At 48.0% G+C, this 17,799-nt stretch overlaps 1 protein-coding gene across 6 annotated transcripts in view; it reads right to left on the reverse strand.

Moving 5' to 3' along the window:
- SNAPC4 (small nuclear RNA activating complex polypeptide 4) overlaps nucleotides 1–17,799 on the reverse strand; it is a 39,599-nt gene that overhangs the window by 9,511 nt on the left and 12,289 nt on the right. For all 6 annotated transcript variants that reach the window (XR_009152319.1, XR_009152320.1, XM_058159545.1 and 3 more), the window contains 12 exons: nucleotides 17,379–17,451; nucleotides 17,068–17,232; nucleotides 16,671–16,818; nucleotides 15,879–15,985; nucleotides 14,433–14,527; nucleotides 12,855–12,949; nucleotides 11,670–11,755; nucleotides 8,855–9,265; nucleotides 7,420–7,512; nucleotides 4,304–4,532; nucleotides 3,033–3,103; nucleotides 1,244–1,351 (listed from right to left, as the gene is read on the reverse strand). Coding sequence is in view for 4 of the 6 variants with exons in the window: in XM_058159545.1 (XP_058015528.1) it covers nucleotides 1,244–1,351; nucleotides 3,033–3,103; nucleotides 4,304–4,532; nucleotides 7,420–7,512; nucleotides 8,855–9,265; nucleotides 11,670–11,755; nucleotides 12,855–12,949; nucleotides 14,433–14,527; nucleotides 15,879–15,985; nucleotides 16,671–16,818; nucleotides 17,068–17,232; nucleotides 17,379–17,451 (1,681 nt within the window). In the remaining 2 variants the exon portion in view is untranslated. The remainder of the gene's footprint in view (nucleotides 1–1,243; nucleotides 1,352–3,032; nucleotides 3,104–4,303; nucleotides 4,533–7,419; nucleotides 7,513–8,854; nucleotides 9,266–11,669; nucleotides 11,756–12,854; nucleotides 12,950–14,432; nucleotides 14,528–15,878; nucleotides 15,986–16,670; nucleotides 16,819–17,067; nucleotides 17,233–17,378; nucleotides 17,452–17,799) is intronic.

Here is a 17,799-nt window from a genome sequence, read left to right on the forward strand (position 1 = left end):
TTAAAGCGCTCCATGACATAGGACTGGGTTACTTACGGGACCGCCTACTGCGACCAACAGCCTCCCATCGACCTGTGCGCTCCCACAGGGAGGGCCTCCTCAGGGTGCCGTCGGTCAAACAATGTTGGCTGGCGACCCCCAGGGGGAGGGCCTTCTCTGTGGGGGCTCCTGCCCTTTGGAATGAGCTGCCTCCAGGGTTACGTCTACTCCCCGACCTCCGGACCTTTCGCCATGAGCTGAAGACCTTTTTGTTCCATCGCGCAGGGCTAGCTTAAAGTAGTTTTTAAATGGGGGTTTTATTGTATTATTGTTTTAGTCTTTTTGGCCAAAATTGAATTAGTCTTTTATAATTGTTTTTAACTTTTGTGATGTGTGTTTTTATCTGGCTGTGAACCGCCCTGATTCCTTCGGGAGAAGGGCGGTATACAAATTGAATGAATGAATGAATAAATACATAAATAAATAGTGATCCCACAAGACTTTTTGCCCAAACTCTCCCACGCTAAAAATGCAGGCAATGACCTTGGATCTTCTGCTTGAAAAGCAGATATTCTGCTTGGGGGATTTGTTTAGTAAACTATGAACGTATTTTTGATCTATCATCATCACCATCATCTTTTAATGACACCATAATCCCTTGTGGCAGGGGTCTCCAACCTTGGTCCTTTTAAGACTTGTGGACTTCAACTCCCAGAGTTCCTCAGCCAGCTTTGCTGGCTGAGGGACTCTGGGAGTTGAAGTCCACAAGTCTTAAAGGGACCAAGGTTGGAGACCCCTGCCTTGTGGGGTAGAATCCGGGCAACCAAATGGAGCTAGCAGAGTGTTTACTGGCCGTATGCTCATCCTGTCGCCAATGCGGAGTTTTTGTTCGGCAGATATATTCGCATTGTGGCCAGAGAGACAAATATCTGCCTCTACCTAGGATCGAACTCACTCCTGATTGTGAGGTGAGAGCGCCACTTCTAGGCCACCACACCACTCTACCTAGTTATCTATGATTTCCGGAAAAATCTATCCACCGTAATTGATGTGAAGGACTTCTAATATCACCTCTGCTCCTTTGCCAAGAAGAAAAGCCCTCAAGGATGAAGGGGAGGGTCTCCCGCCTGCCGCCCAAGAAGCCGCCTGTGAGCAGGGATTCCAGCTCTCCATGGCTTCTCCGTTAACAATGATCTCACCCTACCCATCCTTCTCCTTCTCCTTCTCCCTTGGTCTTAAAGAAGAGACGCAAAGGAGACCAAACCTGCTTGTTGTTGCCCACAGGCGCAACGATGGCCTTCAGCAGCTCTGGCTGCTGGGATTTCCTTTTCTGAATCACCCCCATACAGCCGTCCACGTCGATATGAAGGAGCTGAGAGAAAAAGAGTGACGGGTCAGTGGCTGGTGAGGTGAAAGGCTCAGATGAGAAAGAAAGAGCATCATGGCTAAAGCCTGACGGGGCAGCCAATATTAGTGTAAAATTGGAGGTGGTGACCTTTTAAGAGCTGTATGCAAGGAAATGTCATTTTTAATGTATGCCAATTAGTGTACATTTAAAGTGAGAATAAAGTTTTTCTGTTCTATTTTCTATTATTCTCTTTTCTATTTCTTTTCTATTACCGTGTTACCCTAAAAATAAAACCTTGTCTTATATTTTTTTGAACTCTGAAATAAACGCTTGGCCTTATTGCCATGTGCTCCAAAGCCCAATTGGGCTTATTATCAGAGGATGTCTTATTTTGGGGGAAACAGGGTATTTCTATTTCTATTATTTCTATTTTTATAGGATGCGGGGGCTCAGTGGCTAAGATGCTGAGCTTGTCGATCGAAAGGTTGCCAAGTTGAGCGGTTTGAATCCCGAGTGCTGCCGCGTAACGGGGTGAGCTCCCGTTCCTTGTCCCAGCTTCTGCCAACCTAGCAGTTCGAAAGCATGTAAAAAATGCAAATAGAAAAATAGGGACCACTTTGGTGGGAAGTTAACGGCATTCCATACGCCTTTGACATTGAGTCATGCTGGCCACATGACCAGAGACACACTGGCTCTTCGGCTTTGAAACGGAGATGAGCACCGTCCCCTAGAGTCAGGAACGACTAGCACACATGTGCGAGGGGAACCTTTACCTATTCTATTATTTCTATTTCTATTTCCATTCCATTCCATTCTATTCTATGCGGGGGCAGACAAAAAAGGGCTTATGGCCCCAAGGAAGTCTGCCCAATACAGTCATAACTCGTGATGATCATGAAACAGGTCGGTCGCATGACCCACCCAATTTTAAAACCTTTTTTGCAGAACCCGTGGCCATTTAACGAAAACTGCCGCCTTTAAGCAAACCAATGGATCACGACGGACACATTTTTGTTTGCCGGAAAACTAGAAGCAAACGCTGGGGTTTGGTAAAAAAAGCCATCATTACATGAGGTCACGGGACTACGGGGATGCTGCAAAAAGACCAAAACATATAATAAGTTTTTTAATTGATATTTTAGTTGTAAATTGTCTTTGTTTTATATTGGCTGTGAACCGGCCTGAGTCCTTCGGGAGAAGGGCGGTATAAAAATCTAATAAATTAAATAAATAAATAAATAAATAAATAAATAAACAAACAAACAAACAAACAAACGTGGCTTGATTGCCGAGTGCCTGAAGTAAGGTCACACGACCAGAGCAAGGGGTGGGAAGCAACTGGCAAAACCTTGAATCTGGGTCATAAACACCCCCTTTGATCCTGGTTGATCCACCGGAATTTCAAATGATTGCTAAGCAACCAGTTGTAAGTCAAGGACTATCTGTAGTTCAGTCTTGGTTTTCTGCAGTATTTGGGAAGGGAGAATCTGGATCAAAAAATCGGATGAGCCGAATACTCCAGATAAGCCAAGATCAGGGTGGAAATTGAGGCCCGGTTGTGGGAGGACCTTTGACTTCCTGTTCCTCCTGGACTGAGACGACCTGTTGCCCCCCATCTCCCCAAGGATGCCCGGCTGGAGCCACTTGGCTGCAGCCCCGGAGAGGCGCATGGGCTGGCAATCTTCACCAGGCCAGCGCCACCCACCTGAATCAGGAACGTGAACAAAGGTGTGCTTGTGAGGTGGGCCGTCTGCAGCTGCCTGAAGATCACGTCCGCTGGAAGGAGAAAGAGAAAGAGGCCCTCAAACCCGTTGCATTCGGAGGTGCTTCGGAGAATAGGTTGACCCCCCTCTTCTTTCTGGCAGCCCCTCAAATATTGGAAGACTGCTATCATGTCCTTCTTTTCATTGAACTAAGACCCAAATGGTTGGGGGAGAGGGCAAGAGGCTGACTCTGTAAACTGCTTAGAGAGGGCTGTAAAGCACTGTGAAGCGGTATATGAGTCTAAGGGCTATTGCTTGCTATTGCCAACTAGACTTAATTCCTATTTCTGCCCTCCCTGGCTGCAAATGGATGGTAAAAGGAACACCTCAACATCACATCAAGTCCACACATCTTAAAGATGTTAAGGCCAAGAAACCCTGCAGCAGAATAATGAGTTAAGCGTCGCCTACTTCATGGTTCACTCTGTCCTTTCCTTCAGTCTGCACTTTCTCCCCCACATTTATGTTTCGCATTATGAGAAAACAATCTTGGGAGGATCATCCAGATTGGTTTCCTCTGAACGGATGTTCCTAGGTTTTTGCCAACTTTCGACAGGCAGTGGCCTTCCCATAACCCACGACTTCTCATCCTATGAGCCATGGTGGCGCAGTGATTAGAGTGCAGTACTGCAAGCTACTTCTGCTGACTGCTTGCTGGCTGCCTGCAATTTGGCAGTTCGAATCTCACCAGGCTCAAGGTTGACTCAGCCTTCGGTCCTTCCGAGGTGGGTCAAATGAGGACCCAGATTGTTGGGGGCAAGAGGCTGACTCTGTACCGCACTGTGAAGCACTGCGAAGCGGTACATAAGTCTAAGTGTCTGTCCTTCCGTTCTTCCTTCCCTCCCTCCCTCCCTCCCTCCCTCCCTCCCTCCCGTAACTCTGCCCACTGCCAGCAGTTCGATCCTGACCGGCTGAAGATCGACTCAGCCTTCCATCTTTCTGAGGTGGGTAAAATGAGGACCCAGATAGTTGGGGGCAATAGATTGACTCTGTAAACCACTTAGAGAGGGCTGTAAAGCACTGTAAAGCAGTATATAAGTCTAAGTGCTATTGCTATCCTGCCCTCCCGAGTGGCCTCTTCCTAACATGGTCCAAGAGTGGAGCCCGAGAGTCTCAAGAACGACACTTGACTTGATGGCCTTACGACCCTCTCTAAACTGAGCCTTCGAGGCTTCCTTAGAGCGATACAGACTGCTGCTTGGATTGCAGGTACCTTTTGACTTGCGGGAAACCGCCTCCTTCATCCGGAGGGCCCACTCCTGCACCATGTTCCCAGCCCAGGGCGTGACTGCCACCATCAATCTCCGGTAGAGGGTCGTCTTCCTCATCCCATCCTTCTGCCGGCCGGCTCCATTCGTCACAGTGGCCGGCGGGGCCAACTGAGAACCTCTGGGGCCAATAAAGGAGCTGGAGGCAAAACGTTTCTTTCTTCTGATTTCCCGCTGGGAAGGACAAAGAATAAGACGTGTTTGTGCACGGAGGATTCATCCGCTGAAGGTCTGGCCTTATGAGGACCTCATTCCCGGGACCTTGAGATACGAAGACATAGATCTCCCTCAAGCCATCCAGATGAATAGGTCTTCCAGGCCTTCCTTTCGTAAGCAAATCCCATTTTAAATCTGGTGCCCCAAAGCCTACCCCAGAGGTCAGCAACCTGCGGCTCTGGAGCTGCATGTGGCTCTTTCATCCCTCTGCTGTTGCCGGTCAGCACCATAATTTTGAGAGGAGCTTCCAGTTTGGGGGGGGGCAGGGCGGGGGGGGGGGGAAGCAGGGCGTGCCAGGACAAGACTCTATGGCAAGAGACACGTTTTCCGGTCAGCTCCACAATTGATAAAACTTTCAGTTAGGACTGATAGAGGAAAAAGGACGCTGCACTTGGAGGAGACACTATGGTTAACAGTATTTACTGAAATACTAAAAGGGACCTTGGAGGTCATCTAGTCTGACCCACTGCTCATGTAGGAGAACTGTACTAGGGATTTGAATCGCCAAACTGCCAACCTTTCTGATCAACAAATTAAAAAAAAACAAAAACCCAAAATGGTGGAAGAACCAGACTTCCGGTCGGCTCCAGAATCGAAATGGGGGGAGGGGCTTCTGGTTAGGACCTTTTTTGGCTCTTTTGAGTGTTTAAGGTTGCTGACCCCTGGCCTACCCTATATCCAAAGCCATTTATAGAGGGTGAGGGAGGAGAAGCCCTCCTACAAGCACTTGGGAGTCCTCCAGTGGAAACAGATGTACAGGAAGTCCTTGACGTACGACTGTAAAGGGGCCTTGACCATTACGGTCGTAGGCTGCGAGATAACCGTAAAACAGGAGAGTCACATGATTTTTCGATTGTCCCAAAGGTGATTTTTCAACTGGACTTTCTCGTGTTTATCTTTGAAGATGTTTCACTTCTCATCCAAGAAGCTTTTTCAGCTCTGATTGGATGGTGGAGAATGGAAGGGTTGATATTCCTTGCAGACAGTTGGTCATCGGCATTCTCTTTTTGGGGGGCGGGGGTGAGGGCTTGGGGGAAGTTTGCAGAAAAAAAGGATGCAAAGGACCAGCTCTCCGCAAGGAATATGAATCCTTCCATTCCCCTCCATCCTGTCAGAGCTGAAGAAGCTTCTTGGATGAGAAGTGAAACATCTTCAAGGAAAAACCCAGAAAGTCCAGTTGCCTCTTGAAAGAAAAAAAAAAAAGGACCTTTGGGACAACCAAGACCTGGAGGACTGAGAAGCTCCATAAACATGATTTTACGATGTTTGTGCAGCAATTGTTAAGCAAATGCTGTGGTGGTTAAATAAACCAAAAATTTGCGATGGGGGCGGTGTTACCAAAACCAGAAGTGCTGATTTACAGCAAAGCTGTCGGAAAAGTGGTCACATGACCTTGGGACATTGCAAAGGGCCCCAAATGTGGCTGTGTGATTGAGTGCCCAAAGTTCAGCCATGTCAACTGTCATAACTTCAAACCCTTAAGCCCAGCCAGTTCAGGGGTGTTTCAGCAGGTTCTGACCAGTTCTGGAGAACCGGTAGTGGAAATTTTCTGAAGGAGAAGGAAAAGATGGAGAGGGAGTAGAAGATGGAGAAGTTGGGGAAAAAAGAAAAGGAGATAGACGTAGATGGAGAAGCTGGAGAAGGAGAAGAAAAACATGGAGAAGATGAACAAAATTGAGAAGATGAAGAAGGAAAAAGAGATGGAGAAGATGACGCAGATGGAGAAGATGGAGGAGAAGGAGAAGATGGAGGAGAAGGAAAAGATGAGGAAAATGGGGAAAAAAGAAAAGGAGATGGAAGTAGATGGAGAAGCTGGAGAAGGAGATTGGGAAGATCAAGAAGACAGAGATGATCAAAAAGAATTAGAAGAAAAAGGAGATGGAGAAGATGACACGAATGGAGAAGATGGAGGAGGAGGAGAAGATCAAAAGGAGCTCAAAAAAGAAAGAAGGAAAACTTCGGACTGGCCCCGCCCCCATCTATTCTCTGCCTCCCGAGTCCCAGCTGATCAGGAGGGAATGGGGATTTTGCAATATCCTTCCTCTGGAGTGGGGTGGGAATGGAGATTTTACAGTATCCTTCCCCTGCCATGCCCACCAAGCCACACCCACAGAACCGGTAGTAAAAAATGTTGAAACCCACCACTGAGCCAGTTGCAACTTCATAACAGTGGCTAAGCCAGTGGTCCTAAGTCAAGAAATACCTATCCTTCTGCGCAATAAACAGAAGCAAAGGCAGTCTTGAAAGTTCCCAGACCGGAGCTTTTGAGCACAGGGGAACCTGCATCATCTTCCTCCTTTAAAAGTGGGGTGCTCAGAGGAAACTGTTGTGTCTCGCCTGCCCCCCTCTCCGCAGCCGGGCCCCTCTCATCTCCTGTTATCTCAGCCAGAGACTGATAGTGCAGACGAAGGGCCTGGCATGCCTCCAGCCCCCAGTCCTGGCACCATGCCCAAACAGACTGAGCAAATAAACACCCCTACCCATAGCGTGTGAGCATGAGGAACATGAAGCCAGTCACGAGCTGGAATTGCCGGCAGCTCGAGGGTGGACAGATCCACTCTTCCGGAGAATGGAGAGGCGATGTCAGCAAAAGGAAGGGAGGGGCAGACCTGGATAAGTGCTGAGTCATGGAGCCACATCCCATGGCCTATATAAAGGATCTGCTTTCTGGCATTCTTTGAGTCAGGCAAAGTCTAATCTGGATTGCTGAAGTCACACTTTGGACTCCTGCCTGCACTGAGAACTCTGACAGGAATTTGGCAAAGCTGCAGAGGCTTCGTGGCCACGCTTGATACAGACTTCCCAGACCTGGCCGTCAGAGGAGTGGAACACAACAGAAACTTACTTTTCTCCTCTGCTGCTCATAGCTGTTCCTCCTCAGGACACTTTTCACGTAAGCCATGGAAACCCTCCACGCATCCTTCGCCTTTCCAGAATTCTGCAGAAAAGGAGGAAGGAGGAAAAAAAATGACCAAAGAATTCACGCTTCAATTTTTAAACAAGAATTATATCCTTAATCCAGCGGAGTTCAAATTCTTCTTAACGGAAGGCTTATATAAATAAGAATTCTCTCTGAGGGTAGGTCAGAGAAGGTATTCAGCCGGTTCGGACCGGTTTGGGAAAACCGGTAGTGGCGACCTGCAGGTGGGCCCACCCATCTGCCTGGGTGCAATCCCGTCCTATATTGCGGTGTTTTGGACATAACACGCATGCGCGGATGGCACACGTGAGCAAATTGCCATGCTGTTTGACGTCGCACACATGTGTGGATGGTGCACGTGAGCAAATTGCCGTGTTTTGTGACGTTGCACGCATGTGCGGATGATTACATTTCCGGTGCTGGGTGAACCGGTTGCTACAGTATGTGACTCCCACCTCTTGTCAGAAATTCTACATTTTTATTTCTTTTCACGTGAAAGTCAAAGACAGCTAACACCACCCTCCCAAGTGCTGTGTAATAGTTTTTGCTGCCTGAACTATGTCACAGGAGTTGAACTTCCCCCCAATGCTGAGTTAGAACTACTATTACAATCCCAAATTTTGGGAACCAAGAAACGTTTCAGTTGCTCCTCAATCCTCAACCTCCATTTGTATGCTTGCTTTAAAGGCAAAGAGAAAAGCTTCCCCTATCCAGTCATATCCAACTCATCCCTGTTTCTCAGCCGAGGGAGCCAATGTTGTCCAGACACATCCGTGCTCATGTGGCCAGCATGATTATTCATCAAGGCACACAGAATGGTACCTATTTATCTGCTTGCTTTTGCATGCTAGGCGGGTAGGAGCTGGAGCAAGTAATGGGAGCTCACCCTGTTGCACGGCACTCAGGTCTCAAACCTGCGCTGTCGATTTTCCAGCCGACGAGCCCAGCGTCTTAACTGCTGAGCAATTGTGCCCCGTCCTTACTATAGATTTCATATAAAAACAAGCAAGCTGACTGGACTTTCTGCCTGTGCTGTTCAGACTTCCATCGCAAACCAAGGTTCCGAATGTTTTTCAGCCCAAGCCTCAACTTGATCTTTGGAAAAGAGGAAAAGGGGACTACGGTCCTTTTTGGCTGAATGAACTCACAATTAACTCAGTGGGTTACGGGCCGATGATGATGGGAACTCCTCAAAGTCATATTTTAATAATAATTTTAGGATTTTTCCCCTCTGCAAAAATGGTAATTCAGTGGCAATGCTAGAAGGTCTCTGGGAACCACATCCAACGTTGAGGAAGGTCACCCAAAGCTGGGATTTTAGGTACTGTACATCCCGTGTGTGTGTGTGTGTGTGTTTTACCTTGTTCCCTTTCATTTGAGCCAATTCTGGAGCCTCTGGGATGAGGGCAACGGGATCTTCTGTCCTCGGTCCCTCTTCCGGACCCAGCAGAGCGCCAGAGTCCAGCCTCCGCTTCCTGTTGACATCAAAACCTTTGGAAAGCAGAGTGACAGCGGGAAGCTCTCCAGGGTTGGCTTCAGACGGATCTTTCCTGGCAGGGACCCAGAGATCCAGGCTGGGAACTCTCCAGCGACCTGCCCCTTTGGGCCGATGGGCCTTGGGCCTCGCCTCCTTCTCCTCCTCCTCAGCAACGTCCACATCCAAATCCAGGTCTGAATATTCACTGCTGGACTCCGAGGGGCTGGAGCTCCATCGGTGGACACGTTTGTACCTCGGATGACGTTTCTGTCCTTGTTTCTTCCTCCTGTGCCTCTTTAACACAAAGGAGAGAGAGAGCTGCAACACAGAGCAAGGCACTTGGGGGAGGCTGAGTGTGTGTGTGTGTATGTGTGTGTTACCGCAACACCAGCATCACCCTTTCCTTCTGAAGCATCTTGCGAGGGCAAAAAGTGCAGGTAGTCCTCGAGCTACGAGGACTGAGCCCCAAATTTAAGTTGCGAAGCGAAAGATTGGTTAAGTGAGTTTGCCCCATTTTACCATTGTTTCTCGGTAAGCCGTTGTTAAAGTGAATCATTGCCTGAAGGTCGTTAAGTGGATCTGGCTTCTCCGTTGACTTGGCTTGTCAAAAGGTTGCAAAATGACCCTGGGACACTGCAACGGTCATAAATATGAACCAGTGGCTGAGGGTCTGACTTTTTACCACGTGGCCATGAGGACACTGCAATGATCGTAAGGGTGAAGAACGGCCATACGTCACTTTTCTCAGTGCTGTCGTAACTCTGAATGGTCAATAGGTGAACTATTGTAGGTTGAGGACTACCTGTAGTGTTTCTTGGGATATCTTTCCAACGGCAAAACCTCTCCTGTTTAACAGGGCACAACTAACCCAGTGTTGTGACCCAGGTTCCTGGACCCGGACTCCTGGACTCGGATGATTCAGAAAGTGAGGGAGAAGACCTGGCCAGCCCTGCTTCTCGTGAGCCCTCTCCCTCCCTGGCACCCACTCAAAGGGAGGAGGAGGGGCCGGCAAAGCCTGATTCCCTGGAGCCTCCTTCTGATTTGGCAACGCCCCAAGAACAGTTTTGGAGTGATGCAAGATTACACAGACGTGACCGGCGTGCGCAGCAGCGGAAGAGTTGGGACAAAGCCAAGTCATAATTGTCATGCAGTGACATCTGCAGAGACTATAAATAGGAGGCGGGACTTCCTGGTTTTTTGTCTTGGACAAAGCAATGAATTGGCGCGAGCTAACTGTCTCAATGGAGGGAAGAATATATTCGTGAGTAATTCTGGCCTTATCTATAATTTCCTCGTTATCTCCAGAAACTTGGCAGGCCCGTGGGTAGACGTGGCCAGGACATGTATCTATGTAAATAAAAGGAGAAAAGAAGGCCTCTGACTGACTCTTTGCTGGGAGTATTAGGGGGAGGGAAACAGAACATCCAGCTTCAGCCTTTGTGTGTCAGACCCAGACCTCAGCGCAATGGCGTCAAAGAAGCCTTCCTTAGATCTGGTGGGACAAGAGGAGCAGGAGCTGCCCCATAAAGATAGTGTTGTGGCTGTCGGCCATTGGCCCCTCCAGCAGCCGAATCAGAGGAGGCGGCGTGGGAGTCAGGGCCAGTATCAAGGCAACCGGAGAGCTCCGAGGGGGAACAGGGAATGGAGCTGGCAGAGAGAGAGAGAGAGACAGAAGCAGAGCCTGGGCTATCCGTCAGCCCTCAGATGGAGAGTCAACAGCCCCCAGGTCTGGAGGTGGCTGATGAGGAAGAGGAGGAACAGCTGGGTCCAATGCCTGACACGCAGAAGCCAGAGGAGAGGAGAGCAGTGGAAATCTATGAGCTGATCCTTGGGACAGAAGAGCCACCGCTGCTAACGAAGCCCCACCCTAGTTCTGAGGATAAAAGGCAGGGGGTGGAGATGAATAGATCTGGCAGGCAACTATTCATCTCCCTGCTGGACAGTCTTCTTAGCATGCGTTAAGAGAAAAACTTTTTGCTGGGGCTGCTGGCGCTCCTAATAAAGGAATGATGTAAATGTTGTAAATGTTGTACCTTGATGAAGGTATCTTTTCTTTTATGTACACTGAGAGCATCTGCACCAAGACGAATTCCTTGTGTGTCCAATCACACTTGGCCAATAAAAAATTCTATTCAATGCTATGCTATGCTATGCTATGCTATGCTATTCTATTCTATTCTATTCTATTCTATTCTATTCTATTCTATTCTATTCTATTTTATCTTTGAGTGAACTTCAGAGGGTTTTGTTGTGTTTGGGGAGCCGGGTCAGAACAGATAAAGGTAAAGGTTCCCCTCGCACATACATGCTAGTCATTGCCGACTCTAGGGGGTGGTGCTCATCTCCGTTTCAAAGCCGAAGAGCCAGCGCTGTCCGAAGACATCTCTGTGGTCACGTGGCTGGCATGACTCAACGCCAAAGATGCACGGAACTCAGTTCCCTTCCCACCAAAGGTGGTCCCTATTTTTTCTACTTGCATTTTTTACGTGCTTTCGAAACTGCTAGGTTGGCAGAAGCTGGGACAAGTAATGGGAGCTCACCCCGTTACACAGCAGCACTAGGGATTCGAACCGCTGAGCTGCCGACCTTTCGATCGACAAGCTCAACGTCCTAGCCCCTGAGCCCTTTCAGAACAGATAGGCATTCTCAAAACAAACAAACAAACAAACCCCCTTTCATAAGGAAGAGCTGAACTCACTCGATACCCCAGCAAGATTTTCCACTTGCTTAGACACTGAGATCTGGAGCGGTGGGGCAACTCTGAGGCTATTTTTGCCCAGTGGCCTAAAGAGAGAGAAAGAACAAAGGAGTCACTTCCTCCCCGATTTCCTGGAACTAAAATATCCGGTAAATACAGGGTAACCTTTCTTCTTTCTGAGAATGACTGTTGGAAATCAGCCAGCCTCCCTTGCAGCAAAAGGGCAAAGAAAACTTAAGAAACCATCCAGAATGAATGATGATGTCTATGATGATGCATTGATTTTGGGCGAGGCATATAGCCCCCTTTCTGCTATCAGTGCAAAAAATCAAAACAATGCAAAGCTCACCAGGTTTAGAATAGAACAGAGCTGGAAGGGACCTTGGAGGTCTTCTAGTCCAGCCCCCTTCTCAAGCAGGAGACCCTAAACCATTTCAGACAGGTGGCTGTCCAATCTCTTCTTAAAAACCTCCAGTGACGGAGCACCCGCAACTTCTGGTGGCAAGCTGTTCCCCTGGTTAATTGTCCTCACTGTTAGGAAATTTCTCCTAAATTCCAGGTTGCTTCTCTCCTTGATTAGTTTCCATCCATTGTTTCTTGCCCTGCCCTCTGGAGAATAAGTTGACACACACACCCCTCTTCTTTGGGGCAGCCCCTCAAATACTGGAATCCTGCTATCATGTCCCCGCTAGTCCTCCTTTTCTCTAGACTAGCCCAACCCAAATCCTGCAACTGTTTCTTCGTTTGTTTCAACCCCCAGGCCCTTAATCATCTTAGTTGCTCTTCTCTGAACTTTTTCCAAAGTCTAAACATCTGTTTTGTAATGTGGGGACCAAAATTGGTTGCAGTATTCCAGGTGTGGCCTTACTAGGGTTTTGTAAAGTGGCACTAATACTTCACGTGATTGACGATCTTCCTTAACAGATTAACAGAGTTGGAAGGGACCTTGTAGGTCATCTAGTCCAACCCACACCCCGCACCCAAGCAGGAGGCAACTACATAATTTCTGAGAAATGGCGGTCCCATCTTTCTTCTGTGAACACATGTGAAGCCACTAATACCCCCAGGAGAAATAACAGGACACCACTAGGGCCTGCTGAAGCCCCCCCCCCGGCCCCCAAAAGGGCAAGGGCAGAGGCCCCAAACTTCCTCCCCCTCCATCTTGGTCAGGAGCCCCCCTCTTACCCCGGCCGTATTTTTCGGTCAGCTCAATCAGTTTCTTTTCCTCCTCTTCGCTCCATTTCCCCTTCTTTATGTCGTTGTGCAAGGAATGCAAGTACCTGCAATCATAGGTGGAGAGGAAAGAAAAAATATGACACGCTGCCGGGGACCCTTTTGACACACAGGGAGTCCTCAAATTGCAACCATTCGTTTATTGACTGTTCAAAGTTACGACAGCACCAAAAAAAAAAGTAACCTAAGAGCGTTTTTCACACTTACGACCATTGCAGGATTCCCGTGGTCACATGATCAAAATTTGGACACTTGGTGACTCATATTTATAACGGTTGCAGTGTCCTGGGGGGGGGTCACATGATCCCCCTTTGCCCCCTTCTCACAAGCGAAGTCAAAGGGGAAGCCAGATTCACTTAACAACCGTGTTACTAACTTAACAATTACAGTGATTCATTTAACAACCGTCAGAAAATTCCTCATTTCCAGGTTGAATCTCCTTGTTCAGTTTCCATCCATTATTCCTTGTCTGGCCTTCAGGTGCTTTGGAAAACAGCGTGAGCCCCTCCTCTCTGTGGCAGCCCCTCAAATATTGGAAGACTCCTATTGTGTCTCTCCTGGTCCTGCTCTTCCCCAGACTAGAATAAATTTCTTGAAAGCTTCCAGGGATGAAGCTCCCACAGCTTCTGAAGGCAACTTCTATTCCATGGGTGGATTGTTCTCCCTGTCAGAAAATTCCTCCTTATTTCCAGGTTGAATCTCTCTGTCGTGTCCCACTCCTCCTCTGACGGCCGGGTCGGGGAAGTCCGTATCAAGCGTGGCCACAAAGTCCTGCAGCTTTGCCAAAGTTCTGTCAGAGTCCTCAGGGCAGGCAGGAGTCAAAGATGTGACTTCAGCAATCCAAGTTAGACTTTGCCTGACTCAAAGAATGCCAGAAAGCAGATCCTTTATATAGGCCATGGGGTGTGGCTCCATGACTCAGCACTTATCCAGGCCTGCCCCTCCCTTCCTTTTGCTGACGTCGCCTCTCAACTCACCGGAAGCGTGGATCCCTCCAGCCTCCAGCTGCCGGTAATTCCAGCTCATGACTGGCTTCACACTCCCCAGGCTCACATGCTGTGGGGGAGGGGCCCAGCTGCTTCATTTGTCCGAGCATGGTGCCAGGACTGGGGGCTGGAGGCATGTCAGGCCATTCGTCTTGCTCGGACTGTCCGGGCATGGTGCCAGGACTGGGGACTGAATGAATGAATGAATATGAATGAATGAATGAATGAATGAATATGAATATTTATGAATATTGGAGTGGGGACTGGAGGCATGCCAGGGCATTCTTCTGTACTATCAGTGTCTGGCAGGAGATGAGAGGGGCCCGGCTGCGGAGGGGGGGGCGAGCGAGGCACAACACTCTCCTTGATCAGTTTCCCTCCATTATTCCTTGTCTGGCCTTTGGGGTGCCTTGGAAAACAGCTTCACCCCCCTCCCTTCTCTCTGTGCAGCCCATCAGGTATTGGATGTAACGCAGGGCAGGCAGAGATAGGGCTGGTCTGAGCAGCGACCCTCCAACAGCCAAAGTGCTGAGGTGAGACCTACCTGTCTCGACACTGCAGGTCGTTCCTGCCAGGCACTTCCGCCCGGATTTTATACCAGTCCCGCTCTCCATACTTTGCCACGGCCTTCAGGAGCAACTGGAAGAACAAGGCAAAAGGGGGACGGGCGCAGGTGAATGTGTGCTGCTGGCGGAGGAAGAGGGGTGCGCCTGCCCTCCTTCCAGACAGCAGAAACTGAGGGAATCAAGAAAAGGGAGCTTGGGCAAAAATACACAATTGGCTAGAAAAAATAACAGGGAAACATGGTGATTTTAAACCTGAACTGTTTTTATTAGGGATGATGTCAGAAAAAAATGATAAGAAAAGTATAAATATACAAATAGGATGAAGACTATTGCTAACTTAGTGTAAGCCGCCCTGAGTCTTCGGAGAAGGGCGGGATATAAATGCAAATAAAATAAATAAATAAAATAAATGTATTCAATATTACATGTCTTAGCAATGAGGATTACCTTCGCACAATATTGGAAAGATGAAGGAACATCTCAAGGTGAAGAGATAATTAAGAAGATACTAGACCAGGGGTAGTCAACCTTTTTATACCTACCGCCCAATTTTGTATCTCTGTTAGTAGTAAAATTTTCTAACCGCCCACCAGTTCCACAGTAATGCACCGTGTATCGTCGTCTGCGCATGCCTCTCGCGCATCGTGGATTGGGTTTGGGGGGGTCGCTGGCTACCAGTTCTGCTTGTCTGTTACAGCTGGGTGGTGTGGGGGGAGATGCGTGAACTATTCTGGGACGAGGCTCTTTTGTTTACGGTCGCACTATAGTGCCATTTAGTTTCACTTATGTAATGTGAACTAAACTTCTGCATGGGCGATACAAATAATATATTTTCAGAAATTTAAATTGTCATGTGAAATTTTATGAAAACCTAATGAAAATGTTTTTAAATGATGCTATGAAATTTTTTTTAAAAGTCAATTAAATAAAAAAAAAAGTGCTTCAGTATTGGACAAAACCCCTACTGCCCACCATGAAAGCTGGAACACCCACTAGTGGGCGGTAGGGACCAGGTTGACTTCCACTGTACTAGACTGCAGAAATGGATAGACTGACATTGAAAATCAAGCAGGAAGAAAACACAGAATATTATCAAACATGGAACTTATTTTACCAGTGGTTGGAAAAAAAGGGGGGGAGAGTAAGAATGGCATCTGTATTGTTAAGGAAATTAAATACCCAGACAACACGATGTTTATTAAGCACTAAGAAATGTAAGTAATAGAAAATTAATAAAATTTATGAAAGAAAGAAAGAAAGAAAGGAAGGAAGGAAGGAAGGAAGGAAGGAAGGAAGGAAGGAAGGAAGGAAGGAAGGAAAGGAAGCTGGTGGAGATGCTCGCATGGTGCACGGAGTAATTTTCCCAGGGGAGTTAGCCGAGATATGTTTGTTGAGCCTCCCTATGGAAAAGGGCCCTTACTTACAGCATCTTCCTTTGGTGTCCAGGCGCCTCGCTTTAAGTTGGGGTCCACTCGCTTGGTCCATCGGTAGATCAGCTGGGCAGAGTCCCTCCCCTCCATGTAGTATGCCACTGTGGAATAGGCAACACTTAAGAGTCAGCATTCTGCTGGACCAGAAAATCTCTAGGGCTTGATCATCGCTTATGTGCAGCACTGGAGAGGCTGCTTTGCCCCCTCCCGCAGAAGAGGGCTTCCCCGCCTTATCTGAGCCAGGTGCCTCTCAAGATCAGCTGCTCCAACATCTCAAGCCTGGGCACCTAAAATCCTTGCATCTTTGGCTCTCAAATACCAACTGGGGACATTTTGGAAGGAGTCATACAAGAATCTAGACCAGTGTTTCCCAATTTTAGCCAGGTGAAGATGTATAGACTTCAGCTCCCAGAATTCCCCAACCAACTTGGCTACCTGGGGAATTCTGGGAGCTGGAAGTCCACACTTCTGGGAGGGAGAGATTGGAATGTGTATTCCAGACGATAACAAGAAACAGTCTCATGGGAACCAAGGACATACCAGCAAGTGTCTGCCAGAGTTGTGGAGATTTTCCCATAACACCTGGACACTTAATTGGACAATGTGATCTGCACTAAAAAAACTAGGGAGGGTTTTGCTTTCATTCTGTGCCGAAATGATGTATTCTAATAAAGTTTTACATTAAGAGATTGGATTGTCTCAATGGTGCTTGCTTGGTTGAGTTTGTCAGTCGGAACCTTGACAGTGGGTGCTACAATCAGGACATTCCCCCGGCAGGTGGCTTACTTTTCCGGTAAGGAATGTGATTCCCAACTCGCATTTCCTGCACAAGCTGCCTGAGCATCTGGTCTTCTTCGGGGCTCCATTCGCTCCGTTTGAAATCTTTATTGTAGGACTGGAACTTCTGGAGGCACTGAAAGGCTGTGCGCTGCGTCTGAGGAGGGAATAGATGCAGCGGGTTGGGTGGGGAATGGCAGGCCAGGAAGGGGGAGAAATGGGGAGGCAGCGGAGGTCACAGCTGCTGCATGGACAACCCACATGTGCATTTATTTCATATGGACACCCGCACATGCTCACATTTGCGAATCGGTAGGGAAGATAAGTGAATCCCACCTCTGCCCCCCAAGCCTTGAGTTTGACACCCCTGTTCTACCGCATCCCTGGCTAGACTCGCTGACCTTACCCCCAGCTCTTGGGCGACCGCTTCCCAATGCAGACCGCCATGCCGGGCAGCGATTTCCTTCAGTTTCTCGACCTCCTCCTCGCTCCATTCCTTCTTGTTGATGTTGGGATGCTCACAATTTTGCCAGTATTTCCTCAGCTCTTTTGCGTTGCGTGTTCCTTCAAACTACGGAGCATGCAAGACGGAATAAATGGTCACAACTTGCATGGTTTGTTTGTTTTTTTAATTTAAAAAAACCAGGCCAAATTTCTCTCCACTGTTTCTGCAGCAGATTTTGGAGGCACCAGGCAGAGGGACCGGGGTGAACTTACATTGATGTTGGCAATTTTGTCCCAGTCATGCTCATCATGTCTGTTTCCCAGCAAAGCTTCTTCTGGCAACACACTAGATCCAGAGGAAACACAACCACAGTTAGAAAACCATTTGTGCTGTTCTTTAAGCAGCCACTTGGGAGAAGGCAGAGTTTGCACTCATCTCCCCTCCTTGGCTTAAATGTTGCTGCACCAGTTTCAGTTCATTTTGCTTATTAGCCTACAGACAGTCCATGACTTACAGTAGCTCAGCTACTGTATTTATTTATTTTTATTTATTTATTTGTCAGACACAACAGTATATATAAGTACAAGCATGAAATAACCATACGAATTGGATACAATTAAAGGGAACATTAGGACAGGAACGGTAGGCATGCTGGTGCTCTTATGCACGCTGGTGCTCTTACAGACCTCTTAG

This window comes from Ahaetulla prasina, chromosome 16 (genome assembly GCF_028640845.1).
Source record: "Ahaetulla prasina isolate Xishuangbanna chromosome 16, ASM2864084v1, whole genome shotgun sequence".
NCBI lineage: Eukaryota > Metazoa > Chordata > Lepidosauria > Squamata > Colubridae > Ahaetulla > Ahaetulla prasina.